Here is a 15,234-nt window from a genome sequence, read left to right as displayed (position 1 = left end):
ACCCAGGAAGGCTGAAGCCTGTATTCGATCTTGTGTCCTCAGCACTGGGAGGCAGACGTGCTAACCAGTCATCCACCGTGCGTGCCGCTCATTCACTGAACCTTTTGATGATATTATGGATCGGTTTGTAAGTTTAAACTTGTGTACAGCACTTTGTTGGAGCTGTGATTGTTTTAGAGGCACTCCATTAAGTTCAGTTGAGGATATGCCCTAGGCAAATTCATCACTTGATGTGAAACGTGTGTTTATCCATCCTTGTCTGCAATGAAAACCTCATTAAACTGGTGAGACCGGTCCTGGCTCAGCAGTTCCATGTGCTGAAATCATGAAAATAACATATTGAGATGACATTGTCCATATGATTCCATAACTGTCTCTACTCCCTTCTGATATAACATGCAACTGTATTAATTAAAGAGATTAAGAAAAATGACTCATTTCTTAGATATAGCAAATTAACTGGTGTTCCACTATGAAGAGTATGTATGAGTTTTTATGACACTTGTTTTTGATAAATGTCTCTATAACTGTGAAAATTTCGTCACAATAGCCTTCCACAACGAATACTATATCCGTTGTTTTGTTGGGCCCTCCCCGACGCTAGGGGTCGACAAACTACGGAGGCGGGATAGCAGAAACACCGCATATGCCACCGAAGAAGTGCCGTCACGAATGGCTGTCATGTGTGCTGTCGGTCAGCTGACTAATCCTACTCGCTTGTGATGCTTGTTGTGTTTATTTAGCTGTTTTTGCTCGCTATTGTCGAATGAATGCGGCGCTATGGTTGGCCCAGGAGAGCCATGGTAGTCGTCAACTCGGTGCTGAAGCTGCTTCAGAGGCAGACGTACACCTGTCTGTCCCACCGCTATGGGCTCTACCTCTGCTTCGGAGGCATCGTCCTCATGATTGTGTCCGCTTTCCAGTTCGGGGAGGTAAGTTCCCTCTCGTTTGTGTACACAGTTAGCATTTGAATATATTTAGTTGTGCTCGTCGTCTACCGTCACCAGCTGTTAACTTCTCGCTGTCAGACTCCAAGCACAAAAAAATGCTATTGCAAGACAAACCCAAGCCAAATCTAACATCATCTGGAGCTCCATTGTCGATGTTTTATTCGACTATTTGCTTCAAGCAGGTGCTTTAAAAAAATATATATAATAATAATTCGGCCTCGAAATAATTCATTTCAAAGCTCTTTACAGTAGAAAACTAAGTATAAACATTTATTTTAGAACTGCCGATATTGGCACGCTTTGTGCCTTATATGGCCATTTGTAAATTTGATGTCACTCGTATGTATTTTGAGCTGAAGAAGATGGACACATATAAACTCTGAATGTAATGACAAACACACAGAAATATGTTCAAATAGTAGCATTGAGGAGGAATGCAAGAAAAACAAACAAACATTACACTACTATATGTGGCTAATATTCCAGGGTATTGTGTTGAGTCGATTGCGTTCTCCCTTCAGGTTGTGGTTGAGTGGAGCCGAGACCAGTACCATGTGCTGTTTGACTCTTATAGAGACAACTTGGGTGGCAAATCATTTCAAAGCAGGTGAGCGCAATTACATATCTCAACCCTCAAATAGGCACATGACCTTACATTGTCTGACGACTGAGCTTCCTTTGTATTCTTCTGTAGGCTCTGCTTGCCCATGCCCATCGATGTGGTGTACACGTGGGTGAATGGCACTGACGTGGCTCTGCTGAGGGAACTGAAGGCTGTGAGAGAGCAATTGGCAGAGGAACAGAGAGCTCTCAGGTAGCCATATAGAGACCATTTTTATGTATTGCTTGCAAAATATGAAAGTGTTTGGAAATGCAATTACTGTGTGTACTATAGTGTTTGTGTGTTGGATGTGTGGCTTTAAGGGGTGGGGCCTAGTGAATGACATCAGGAGTTGGAGTCGGGTTGGCCAGTCTGCTTCTGAGTCAAAGAACCACTGTCACTTTGTTTTATGTGTCTCTTATCCATATAGAGAACGTCTAGGGAAAAATGCAAGTGAAACAACAGAAGAGCCGAAAGTTGGGTAATACTGAATATTCTGAATATTTTGCACAATCCGCCTTTCCTGACCGCTGTGGCGTACCTTTCCAGGGCCAAAGCAGAATGCTTGCTGTCCCATTGCATCGTGGCACCCATGCTGGCACTCGAACCTGCCTTGCCGGCCAACGCCACACTCCAGGAGCTGCCATCGCTCTCGCCGTCACTGGTGGCCGCCAAGGAGCTACTTCAGCTCCGCAAACCTGTCCACCCGTCCACCGCCACCTCCGTGCTGGTGTTCAGCTCACAGGCTGATGGTGGGTCTGAAGCTTTGCCCCGTCCGTGATAAGCAGATGTTCACTATACTGTGTGATGAAGATGAGATTCTGTAAATAAGGTTAACTGGATTTTTTTGTATGTTCTTCTTCTAGCTGAGAAAGCCTACATTGACACCTTCAAGGAAGAGAAGAAATTCTCCGTGACCAGATGTTATCTAGTCAGTTTCTTTTCAATTTCCTCACCTGACCTTTTCAGGGAAGCTGCGTTTCCGTCATCTCGTCTTGTTTTCCACAGACCACAGATAGAGAAGCTCCGGGTTTGATCCGCATGCAGACACTGGCCTACCTCAGCGGCTTCCCAGGGTCCTTCAAGGAGACTGAGCAGCTGAGAGCAAAGCTGCCCACTTTTGTCACCGACAAAATCAAACAGGTGAGTGGAGATCAGTCTATTTCATTCGCTTTCTGAACTCTATGCCACTTTAGCTGTTAATCCAAAATATAAACTTACCCAAGAGCAAGGATGTCTGATTATGTAATATCCAATCAACTTCAGCTCTTTCTTATATTATTATGGGCGAGTACCGAATGCCAATACCAGGTATTGGTATCGGGCTGATTCCAGGCCTTAGTATCGGATTCAGTACTTGCTAGGGCTGCAGCTATTGAGTATTTTAATAGTATTCGGACACGCAACTGCAAATTTTATTGAGTACTCGAGTATTCGGATAAAATATATTTTTGCTTGGATAAAGAGTATAACATTTTCACTTTATAATGAATGTTAGAATATTAGATGACTGTTGTTTTGTTTTTGTTTTTTAGAAAAAAAAAATGTAATTCACTAGATAAAGTGACTGATGTTAGAGGTAAACAAGCAGCAGGTTGTGGCATTGCACTGTTCCAACGCAAAGACCCCCTTTGCCATATCTCCCACTGCCACAAGATGTCGCTGCCCATAGATGAGCTTCATACTGTCCTTGTTTCTTTACAGTCGTACTTTAATATAAGCTTGTGTGTGAATGAAGTGAATCTTTCCATACGTTACAGGAATGCAATCCAAGGCAGGGCTATTCCCAGATGGTCCCATCATCCTTGAATGAACTGTTATGTGTTGAGCAGGATATAAGGTTATATAGATAGATCAGTGCGGATTACTGGGGGAAATTATCAAAACAAACGGAAATCCGTAACATGTTTGGCAACCATTTTGTCCCAGCCAATGCAGTACTAGCACGGCCGATTAGATATCTTACACAATTGGATATTTGGGTGTATGGACCCGCGAAAAATAAAAATGACCAAAAAGGTCACTCACAGCTTTCCATATGTCTTAAATTTAGCCATAATATTTCATTATCACTATTTATTCCAGTGGCTGAAATGCCACTTGAGCTAAAATATTGTATTGGTAGTGCTGTAGTGGTACAAAAATAATTAATTACATTTTTTCACTGAAAAACGCCTATCCCTATTTTTTTTTATTTCTCATCACGGCTTGAAATTAACAACGCAACGCATGCATCCGCTGCATAAATTGTCTGAAAGTCCACTAGCAAAACATATGAAATGAGTGTTATAACACTTTAAGCAAAGAGTATTTGAATATAAACAATGCAGATACACAATGTCTACATTACCGCATGTCACCTGCCCTCTTACCTGTTTATTCCATTTGAACCACAAGGGGAGAGAAGATTCTGGACTGTGTGGCATTTCCTGGTGTCACCAAGCCCATTCTGCGAAAGGGGGTGCCAGTGAATAAAGGGGAGCGGGTTTCGGTGCTAAGAGACGGTCCATATTTATAGCTGGTGTTAGAACCAGTGCCATTGTGATGAAAGACCACCATCACACCCCACCAACTCTGTTGTCAGAACAATTTTCTTTTGCGTTTATTAAGTGCGGAAACTGTCATCAACCATATTTATATTTTGTGTGTGTATACCTTTAATTATATCATCTGTTCCAGTGTACTGTGTTTTTGTACATTTGTAGCATTTTAGTCTACTTTGTGTGCAACTTATATCGCACCTGTTCCATTTTATTAGTATATGTGTGGGTACCATTTTGTGTCATGTTTTTCAACCTCATTTGTAACTTGTATCATATACCTCGTGTACAATACCGGTATGTGTGTGCCATATTTCCATTGTGTTTACTACAGTAGTAGTATATGTGTTTGACATGTTTTTCACTGGTACGATATATGTGTGTACCACATTAGTAATATAGTAACATAGGTGCCTTGTGTTTCTCCAGCATGTTCTACTTTAAGTGCGTGGCTGTGTTTGTTGTTGTTGTTGTTGTTGTGTGTGCGTATTTAAAATGTTTGTGTATAGTATTGTGTGTGTGTGAGTGAAACTGTTGACGCTGGCCGGCGATGAAAGCCGTCTTTGTGAGGCTGCCACGCACCCTCTTTGTGTACACGCGTGAGCATTATCGGGCATACTCTGAGAACTATAATAGAGATGCAGCGTGATCCGGGCTGCGTTTGCTCCATAAGTCCAGACTAATCCTCACCTAAAAGGAGCGAGAAGAGGTGGCGACTTGCCAGCTCATTCGAGACGCTCGATGATGGAGTGAGGCAGCGATCAAACCTTTTCCTGGGAAGCTTAGATTCAGCAGTCGGGGGAGGGAGTGTGGTGGATCTCCACACTATGTGGTGGGGATGACATCACAGATTTTTCCAAACTAAATACATTTGCTGGATATATTTAGCAAATGAGCATTTAATTACAACAACGTATTGAATGTTACTATCGGCTAAAAGTGCTTGATGAGTTTTGAAATGGAAGTCCAACTGTATGTCAAATGGTGTCTTCCTCAGTTTGAGTTGTATTCGGAGGCCAGCATCGCTCTGCTTCACCTCAAAGGCCCGCAAGACTTCACCGACCTCATGCAGAAGTCCAAGAAGAACCTGACACTGGATGGGAAGGAGCTGACCATTAGTCCCGCCTACCTCTTCTGGGACCTGACTGCCATCTCGCAGGTAATCACTATAATGTTGGCTTGCTTTATGAATGATCCATCCAACTAACGAGTGTCGCCGGCAAATATTTTTATTTTATAGCTCTCTAGCCCCAAAATGAGAGCAGTAAGTTTCACAACATTAAGCAGCTGTTTTTTTTCTGAAAGTGTTTAAATAAAGGTGTTTGCTGCCACTCCTTTTTGAAGTCAGCCGTCAAATACAAAGAGAATTACAGGATTTGCATTTAATCAAACCACATAAATTTGCCTTATGTAAGACCACTAGCTTAATGCTAACATGCAATACAAAACACCTCTGATAGGCTAAAGACAGTAGCATAGATCTCATGGAAGCTATAAAAACTTTTAAACAACTGGTATTTGAACACAAACAGTCCGACAACACACAATATTACAGTACTCACTGGCATATATTCTTTATCCTCAGAAAATGAGGTCATTATGAATTAAACCCATAACAGAATACAATACAAGCATATATTAACTCTTGACCACCAAAAACATTTAATAACGATTAGTAAAATCACGATGTATGCTGCCATAAACGTTAAATGACATCAACTACATTTTTTTTTTTTTTTAAATCAGTGGGCAGTGAGCGCTGCCTGGTCAATGGGTTGTGGAATCAAAAACACTCACTATGGCCAGCAGATGGCAGCATTGTATCTCTTTTCAATGGGCTGACGGTGTATGAAATTACAATGAAACATGCCGAAATCTGCTGAAATAGAATGTTTTCAAGGATAACGTGAATGATCAAAGCCTTTGCCATATTAAAGTTATTTTGATCACGTGTGGCAGTAAAATAGTTAATTCTTGCAGAAAAACAAGTCATTGTTTTTCTTGTTATATCGTGACTGGAGAATGAATAAATGATTTATTGACTCACCAACTACTTACTCTGCAGTCCAAGCAAGATGAGGACGTCTCGGCAAGCCGCTTCGAGGACAACGAGGAGCTTCGCTATTCCCTGCGCTCTGTGGAGAAACACGCCCCCTGGGTGCGACACGTCTTCGTTGTCACCAACGGGCAGATTCCCTCCTGGCTCAATCTGGATAATCCTCGCGTTTCGGTCGTCACGCATCAGGTAACATCCACGATGCACTTGAACAAAACGGAATCCATATCCAAAATGTTTTCCTTTGAACCGCAGGAGCTGTTCTTGAACCACAGCCACCTCCCCACCTTCAGCTCGCCCGCCATCGAAAGTCACATCCATCGCATCCCGGGACTCTCGCAGAAGTTCATTTACCTCAATGATGATGTGATGTTTGGCAAAGACGTCTGGCCAGATGACTTTTACAGCCATTCAAAAGGACAGAAGGTAATTGGAGTAGATGCAGAAGCATAGATGAGCAGAAGAAGAAAAACGTACTGAACAGAATGCACCCATCTGCTAACCAGGGATGGGCGATCTCGGTCCTCAAGGGCCGTAGTCCTGCAGGTTTTGGATGTTGCCTTTCTCCAACATAGCTGATATATGATCTTAGACTTAGACTTAGACTTAATTGACCCCTTTGGGATGGCTCCCTCTGGAAAATGTACATGTCCAGCAGCAACAAGAACATCAGGAAGCTCTGGTTAAGACTGCTAACTGTGTTAAGTTCCATTTGGACCAAACAATACTTATTAAATGAGTTATTTTAAAATAAAAAAGGTGCAAATTTATCAATTTAAACAACTCAAAATTGGTCTTAATACTCTTATTTTTGTTTACGATAATGCAGTTTTTGTAATTGTGGAGTGCAATACTTGAAATTGTAATTGAATTTTGATTAATTGCACAGCCCCCAAGTTCAGTTATTTTGGTACACTTTTTACTCATGGTAACAAACAAATGTATTTTTGACTCACACGCTCAGGTTCTCCTTCCCTGCAGGTGTATCTAACCTGGCCTGTTCCCAATTGTGCGGAAGGCTGCCCGGGATCCTGGATCAAGGATGGCTATTGTGACAAGGCGTGCAACAACTCGGCATGTGACTGGGATGGAGGAGACTGCATTGGTAAAGAGATGCTCTTTAGGGGTGGAAGAGTTCCAATACCTTTCTGGAAAGTATTCAGTAAATTTCCATGGAAATTGGAAACTTTCCATTGAAATGTCTGGCAGGAAATTGGAATTTTGGGTAATTTAATGAATAGGTGTTTCATATATAAGGCATAAATCTAATAAAAAAATTTGTATGTCTTTAGCAGACATCCATGCAAAATATTGTAGCTCTTGTCTACATGTGAGGGCATGACTTTTCATTTTAGTCAAACAGCAGTGTTTCTGAGCTCACTCGTTATGTAGATTTTGTCTTGCAGTACAATGCAAAAATTCAATGGTGAGCAGCCGGGAGAGAGACGAGAACAATGGGCACAAATACATCCATTAAGAAACAGTAATACCACTGTACTTGCATGAAATCTATCGGTAGATGTCTGTTTTAGCATTATGTTAAAATGTGTTTTGCCCAACTCTTTAAGTTCTTCACATCCTGATTTATTCCTATTTTTTTGGTCAATTCCCATGGACAGATTTGCAAAAACTCTACTTGTACCATTTACATTTTTCTGTCAGGGGCTGCAGGAAGCAGCAGGTTCCCAGGTGGTGTTGCCCCTGGTGGTCCCGGCGGAGTTGGCGGGCAGATGTGGCAGTTCGCCGGCGGTCAAGTTGGCCTGGCCGCAGCCTCGTACTGTAACCAAGGTTGCGCCACTTCTTGGCTGGCTGACAAATTTTGTGACCAGGCCTGTAACGTGCTCTCCTGCGGCTTCGACGTGGGCGACTGTGGCACAGGTGACTTTTGGGCAGATACAAGTGCTTTTCCACAATTTTTGGTCAAATTCTTGATCCAGTTTGTGTGTCGACGTCACAGACCACTTTGGAGAGTTGCACCGTGTCACCTTGCTGAGTAACCAGACAGTGTACATCCTCCCAGTTGGAGAGATCAGACCTTATTTCAGCTTTGAACGGCTGGCTCACAGGTAGGGCTAGGTATCGATTTGAAATTTCTCAATTCGATTTCGATTCACAAGAGTTCAGTTTGATTTTATTTTGAGATTTTCCGTTCTCTTTCGAGTCATTTCAATTCGATATCGCTTAATTAAATGTCAAGGACATGATAAAAGCTCCACAAATATTAAATTCCAAAGTAAATTTTGCAGAGGCAGTAACTGGTCAAATGATTTAGTTTAAAAATGAAAGTCACGTTATAATCACGTAAATGTTACACAAACATTATCAGCAAGGATGAGATGAAAATATTTTCATAATTTGAATTCAATAATTGTAAATATAATTTAAAAAGATTCAGAATTGTCTTAAAGTGCAATAAGTCAGGTATTTTTTAATGTGAGAAAATACTTCTAAATTCATGTGAACAGTAAATTTCAAGAAAATAGATAAAAAATATGGCCTTTAAAATTCTATTCTCTTAATTTATAGGGGGTGGGGGGGGGGATTTAAAATAATCAATTCATGGTTTTCTGAATCGATATCGGGCATGAAAAGGAAATTGATGCGATTTCGATTTATTTATTTTTTAACCCAGCGCTACTCACACGTAAGGTTGGCAAGTGGTAGTAAAATTTCAGGCAACTTTACATGAGAAATGGAATGGGTGATTTTTAAAACTTTTTTTCCGTAATATTTATGGGAATTAACTGCAAATGAAGGTTAATTACATGGAAAGGTAGCATATACAAGCATAAAAAACACACTGCTTTGCCGTAATACATCCAAGAATCAAATCATTTCACTGAAGAACAAATGCATGAAATTTGAGTTAAATATTGTTTATCTCCAACCCATTCAAAAATTAACAGAAAATGCACCCTCCCTGACATAAATACTAAAAAAAAAAATGCTATTCACCATGCAAATTAAAAAACCACGTTTCACAAACCGTTCAAGCCGAGCATCTGCATTTTTGCAAAACCCTTTTAGGTTGTTCATGTTTTCACTTTCCAACTTTATGGTACTTTGCCCCCTCCCCACAGGGTCTCCGAGGCCCACGTGAGTGACAACCCGGTGGTACGTCACACCTCTGTGGCCAACAAGTGGAAAACCATCCACCTTCTGCTCCACGCCGGCTACAACGCCAGCACAGTCCAATACAACATCACCTTCCAAAGAGAGGACAGCACGACATTTACCAAGATTTTCAACGTGGCCGTCGACACGCGTCAGCTTCCGCAGGTTAACAGGACGCAGACCAGCAGGGAAGGTTCCACTCGGAAGCCTTCCGTGACCATTGAACCGCCCTTCTTGTTTTCGGATGTACCCGAGCACAAGAGGGGTCCCAAGATCCAAAGGAAGCAGCCGGACGAACTCGAGGCCATCATAGAAGTTCCCGCTCTCAACGAGTCGCTCTTGCCAGCTCTTGTGCGCAGTGAGCTTCAGAAGCTGGATGAGAAACTCCTCAGAGGAGACATCACGCTGAAGGGTTACAACCTTACCAAGGCTCAGCTGCTAACCTCTGACCGAGAAGAACGTGACGGAGACAAACTTGACGTTCCTAGTGTGGGGGAGAGACCCAAAACCTCCAAACTGCTCAGCCACATTACCAAAGTGAAGAGTACCGAGTGGCAAGCGCTGCCCCCCCACGTTGTTCCAGCGGGGAGGAAGCTCCAACACTTTGTCCCTGCTGACAGAGGCTTCCTGCCGTGGGAGAAGAAGAAGTACTTTCAAGACCTGCTGGAGGTGAGCTCACAAAAAAATCATCCTGTGAAGATCATGATGGTTCACTTATTGACTCATGTATAGCGATTCGGCGAGCAAGGAATGAATGAATGATTCCGAACACAGTCTGTCTACTGTGAATCTCTTGCTCCCAAGTATTTGTGTTGTCTTTTATTCAACAGGAGGAAGAGCGCCTGCAGAGTGCGCTGATGTACGACACGGACGGCGCCGCCGGCGGACGCAAGTTGCGGGACACGTTTGCCGACTCGCTGCGCCACGTCAACAAGCTGCTCAACCGCCAGTTTGGCTTCGCTTCCCGCAAAGTCCCCGCGCACATGCCACATATGATTGACAGGCTGGTCATGCAGGAGCTGCAGGACACGTGAGTTGACCGCCACACACATGCAGGGTTGACACTGGGTCATGAAACTTTTTAGCCAATGTGGCTAAACAGTATAAAAATCTCCTAGCCACATTTGAGTGTAGCCAGCCACGACATTACATGTTTATGTGGTGGAAGATGGATTTTTTTTTTTTTTTGGGGGGGGTGCTAACTGCACATTGTAATGGTAGAAATGGGCGAAATTCTTATAAATAGAAGTGGCAACTGCTCCAAATCGCCACAGATTAAAGAAATGACGGCACTTATATACTGTTCTTTAGTTGCATCAGCTCATCACCGTTTAGCCTAAAAAAACAAAAAACAAAACAAAAAAAACTAATTGGTACACTTGAGAGGGTGAACAAGTTTCCCGAAATACCTCAGCAATTCTTAGCACTTTTTCCCCCTCCCAAAATATTTAATGTATTTACAAAACAAAAAACAAACAAACAAAAAAAACCTCAGATGCTTTTTACAGGTTATTTAATGTTTCGGAAGTGTGCGCGTGTATGTGTGTTGTGTGTTTATTAAACATTTATTGTAGTAGGATTTTCATTCAATATTCTCAATACATCCGAATGTAATCCTTACTTAAAGAGATACCTGATTCATTGAGCCATTTTAAGCAGTAAAAGGGTAATATTTTGTCCAGAATTAATTTGATAACTTCATTATTTTTTTCCACTTGCTGTCGACTGAAGATGACATCACCTGTGCTAAGAAAGATAAGTAACGACCAATCACGGCTCACCTGTTTGGTCAGCAAACTGAGCCATGATTGGTTGATTGGTCGCCGCTCCCCTTTTCACCTCGTCATTGGTGACGTGGTGAACGGGGAGCACGCACCCTGGTTTCGCATGTAGCTGAGTCCAAAGAGCGAAGCGTGGAGAGTCTCTGTCTGCTATTGTCCACCTGGGCCGCATTGCTTGTTGTGTGACTAGCCAATGACGTGTTGCTTCTTAATTCCCTCCAGATTCCCGGACGACTTTGACAAGACGTCCGGCCACCGCGTACGCCACCCGGATGACATGCAGTTTGCTTTCTCTTACTTCTACTTCCTGATGAGCACTCAGCAGCAGCTCAACGTCTCTGAGGTGTTTGACGAGGTCGACACTGACCACTCTGGCGTTCTGTCCGATCGTGAGATTCGGACTCTCGCCACGAGGATTCACGAGCTGCCCCTCAGCCTCCAGGTCAGTCGACTTAACCAGTGTTTTCAAACATTTATTGATTATATGGATCAGTGGTTCTTAACCTTGTTGGAGGTACTAAATGATCCCAATAACCGATGTGCATTCATCGAACCCTTTTTATTAACACATTCACTGCCAGCCCAGCAAAAATGCATTATTTGACGTCTTTTTCCGTCAATGGCAGTCAATGAGTTAAAAAATAAAATATGATTTTTTTTTTAAATCTAAGACATAGTACAGTATAGAGTTAAGAACCACTGAGCTAGATAGAACAAAGATAAGTGTATTTCTATGCATTTATTATTTCGGCCTTTCAGGACCTTACAAGTTTGGAGCAGATGTTGATCAACTGCTCCAAGATGATCCCAAGGAACCTGAGCCAGCTCCACCTGGTGAACCCCACACAGGAGGCCTACTACGACCACAGCATGGTGAACACCTCATGACAAACAAAACCTCTAATTCTGCTCTTTCAAGTAACATTGTGAATTTTCTTTTCCAGCCGCCGGTCACGAAAGGCCTCATCATGCACTGCACGCCCATCACAGACTGCATTCGCAAGGCCTTCATGGATCAGAACAAGTACAAGTGAGACATCCAGTAGCAACACTGGCATGTTTAAAATACTCTCCTGGTTTTAAGAGTTTCCCACTCGCGCAGGTTTGAGATCAAGGGCGAGGAGGACATCGCGTTCAAGATGGTGCGCACCAACGTGTCACACGTGGTGGGCCAGTTGGACGACATCAGGAAGAATCCCAGGTGGCGTCCATTTCATTCCAATGAGGAATCCCCTTTATCTCTCTAACACCCTCGTTTTCCCGCAGGAAGTTCATCTGTCTAAACGACAACATCGACCACGCCCACAAGGACGCCGCCACCGTGAAGGCCGTGCTGAGGGACTTCTACGATTCCATGTTCCCGCTGCCATCCCAGTTTGAGCTGCCTAGGGAGTACCGCAACCGCTTCCTGCACATGGATGAGCTCCAGGAATGGTAAGTCATTTCCACCGCAGGAACTTTATTCTCAACTTTTGGAAGGCCAGCATGGTTTTGGATCACAGGAACTGCTGTTCCTGGGATAAAAGAAAACCCTGCCAGGATGCCAGCAGATCTGATTCGAAATTCTATGGAAGATATTGAATTGTTGGTCAAGAAATGTGGAAGGAGTTAAATATCTCTTCAATTTGAGAATTATTTTGTGAAGTGTGGAATTCTCGGAATGTGACAATGATTGGAATGTGGTAAATAATCCCCAAGATATTCTGAATTAACCCATTAAGGCTGGGAGCGTGTTACCGTGTTTCTACAATTAGAGCCGGGAGCGCTCTGGCGCTCTTCTACCTTTAAAGCTGGGAGAACGGATACATCATTTTGTTTGTTTTGACCAATTCTTGGTCTTTTAGCTGATGAAATGCATCAGAATATACACAAGAGAGTGACGTGGACCTCGTAGAATGTCTTGGAATTTTACTCGAGCATTCAGCATTCATGCAGCAAAATAAGCAAACTCAACATATTCTTAGATCATTAATTGTAATTACATCTCGATAATGTTCAACTATTGGATGGCCGTGCACATTTTAGTTATCGGCTGACAGGTCAAATTCAAGATAAAAGCATAAAATTCCATATGAAACGTATTGCATGTCTTTGCGATATGCATATTGCACGGACAATATCACGATATCGATATTTCCACAGGAAATCTCTGAAGCTCTGAAATCTTTTTGAAATTATGTTTCTATCTGCTTCAGGAGCTGAGCTATCAATTATTTAGTAGGCAGTGACAATATTGTTGAATTTCCAGGAAAGCTTCCGGCATGTTTTGGCAGGCGTTTTAGGCCTAAATTGGTTAACTGAACATTTTGAATTTGGAATGTGAAAGATTGATAGCGAAATGAGTTGAACATTTCACCGAAAAACAAAACAAAAAACGTCCTAATATCAAGAAGAGTAACAAGGTAGTCGAACATTAACATAAATGCCCCAGCTGTGAACGCAACCTGCGTGGTGGAGGTAAACAATATGTCTCTCAGCACTAGTGACGCCACATCAGCTGCTAATAATGGCTGCATCATAACATCACAAGCACCAAAGTGGCTGTCAGCATGTTAGGCCAAGTGTTGCCAGCTTGTCACCATGGGGATCCCCAGAGAGGGCGTTGATGTCCAAAGACCCTTGCTGCTTCTTCAAGAGGGTGGGGGGAGGGGCGGCGGGGTTCAGTGTCAGGCCTCACACAGAGACTTTAAAATTAGATGAGCCACCTCAGATGGAAGTGGTAAGCTGAGCATTTCATCGCCTCCCTGAGTGTCTTTTGAGTGAAGTACCGTCACCTCCGTGTTGCATCACCGTCTTTCCTTTTGTTCACCCACTCACATGTCCATAAAGATATCCTAATGGAACCTCTCCCCTTCCTCCTCCCAGGCGAGCCTACCGCGACAAGCTGAAGTTCTGGACCCACTGTGTGCTCGTGACGCTAGTGGTCTTCACCGTCATGTCCTTCTTCGCCGAACAGGTCAGTGTCCTCAGTGTCTTCCGTGTCCACGCTTTCCTCGGTTTCCGCGATTCGCACCTTCGCCACCCAAATTCCCAGCTCGGCGGCTCGTCCGTCTCATGTGTGACGAGCCATGCCAGGACCTGACTCGGCGGAAACCGAAGACAACCCCTCCCCCTGGTCTCCCTCCCTTGCGGGGAGGACTCGATGACTCTCAGAGAGTCGGATTGCACGATTTTGTCGCCAAAACAGCCGAAAACAAATCTCGGTTTTGACGTGCTCTAATCACGCCGGTGTCTGGTTTCTTCTCCGAGCGAGTTACGCTGACGTTAAGAGAATTCCCCCACTGACCCCCACCCAGCCCTTAGCGACCAGAACGTCTGATATCTTCATCAAAACACATTTCTTGAGGTCCTCCGGTATCACATTGGTCTCCTCGCGTGCTCCCATTTTCTCACAGCTGGTCCACTTAAAGCGCAAGATATTCCCCCGACGCAAAATGGCCAAGGACGACAACCCTGAGAGAGTTTGAACCAGGAAGTCCTCCACCTCATCACCTGCACAGAATCACCTTAATCAGCAGCAGCATCGGTGCCTCCTCCGTCCTGTTTGGTGGAGGATCAACATGGATTTATGAAGAATCATGAATGCTTCTTTCACTTTTCCCCACTCAACACTCCTGAGCCTCTCTACACCAACTCCAAAGTTTTTTTGTTTTATTTTGAGGCTGTATGCTGAAACATGAACGGACAATGAATTGACAGGTGGCAAATATTGTCAAAGTACTGGTTTCTTTTGTGATTATGACAGGAACTGTTGGACATTTTACTGCTCAGTTGTTTTTAATGGAATTGTATAAAAAGAATCATTGATTTAAGTCATTATTGGTTGCGTCTTCAACAATATGGGATCTAGAAGTGCCTTCTTTGTTCATTCCGATACTTTCTTTTACAAGACAAATGTTGTGAAAAGATTGTCTACGTGTGCGTGTGTGTTTAGGACTTGATTGAATTTGTGTTTGTCGGTTGCGGCAGCTTTCCTCTTTGCCGTCTGTGCACGTGTCCCTGTGGGACTCAGCAGACTTGCTATCATGTCTGAAATTCAGACACCTTGGTACGTAACTTATTTTTTTTAATTTTAACGTTGCCATGGAGACGGAATGCTTTGTTATACTGTGTGTGTCGCCACCCTTTAAAAGTCGCTTGCTATTGTTCTTCCGACTGAAATAAAATGTATTCGGCCATATTCCATCTCTCT

At 43.2% G+C, this 15,234-nt stretch overlaps 1 protein-coding gene across 3 annotated transcripts in view; it reads left to right on the top strand.

Moving 5' to 3' along the window:
• Nucleotides 1-610: 610 nt before the first annotated feature.
• Nucleotides 611-15,234, top strand: part of gnptab (N-acetylglucosamine-1-phosphate transferase subunits alpha and beta) — a 59,917-nt gene continuing 45,293 nt past the window's right edge. For 2 of the 3 annotated variants that reach the window (XR_013278916.1, XR_013278917.1), the window contains exons 1-21: nucleotides 611-932; nucleotides 1,472-1,557; nucleotides 1,645-1,764; nucleotides 1,982-2,032; nucleotides 2,101-2,303; nucleotides 2,418-2,482; nucleotides 2,560-2,694; nucleotides 5,089-5,250; nucleotides 6,157-6,336; nucleotides 6,403-6,573; nucleotides 7,129-7,252; nucleotides 7,810-8,025; nucleotides 8,105-8,213; nucleotides 9,228-9,930; nucleotides 10,092-10,291; nucleotides 11,265-11,484; nucleotides 11,802-11,915; nucleotides 11,987-12,072; nucleotides 12,145-12,243; nucleotides 12,309-12,476; nucleotides 13,908-13,998. Coding sequence is in view for 1 of the 3 variants with exons in the window: in XM_077499263.1 (XP_077355389.1) it covers nucleotides 771-932; nucleotides 1,472-1,557; nucleotides 1,645-1,764; nucleotides 1,982-2,032; nucleotides 2,101-2,303; nucleotides 2,418-2,482; nucleotides 2,560-2,694; nucleotides 5,089-5,250; nucleotides 6,157-6,336; nucleotides 6,403-6,573; nucleotides 7,129-7,252; nucleotides 7,810-8,025; nucleotides 8,105-8,213; nucleotides 9,228-9,930; nucleotides 10,092-10,291; nucleotides 11,265-11,484; nucleotides 11,802-11,915; nucleotides 11,987-12,072; nucleotides 12,145-12,243; nucleotides 12,309-12,476; nucleotides 13,908-13,998; nucleotides 14,438-14,509 (3,537 nt within the window). In the remaining 2 variants the exon portion in view is untranslated. Of the gene's footprint in view, nucleotides 933-1,471; nucleotides 1,558-1,644; nucleotides 1,765-1,981; nucleotides 2,033-2,100; nucleotides 2,304-2,417; nucleotides 2,483-2,559; nucleotides 2,695-5,088; nucleotides 5,251-6,156; nucleotides 6,337-6,402; nucleotides 6,574-7,128; nucleotides 7,253-7,809; nucleotides 8,026-8,104; nucleotides 8,214-9,227; nucleotides 9,931-10,091; nucleotides 10,292-11,264; nucleotides 11,485-11,801; nucleotides 11,916-11,986; nucleotides 12,073-12,144; nucleotides 12,244-12,308; nucleotides 12,477-13,907; nucleotides 13,999-14,437; nucleotides 15,223-15,234 lie in introns of those variants that run through there. The other variant, XM_077499263.1, reaches the window with a different exon arrangement.

This window comes from Festucalex cinctus, chromosome 16 (assembly GCF_051991245.1).
Source record: "Festucalex cinctus isolate MCC-2025b chromosome 16, RoL_Fcin_1.0, whole genome shotgun sequence".
NCBI lineage: Eukaryota > Metazoa > Chordata > Actinopteri > Syngnathiformes > Syngnathidae > Festucalex > Festucalex cinctus.
The sequence above is the reverse complement of the archived record's forward strand: the minus strand, read 5'-3'. Positions and strand labels throughout refer to the sequence as shown.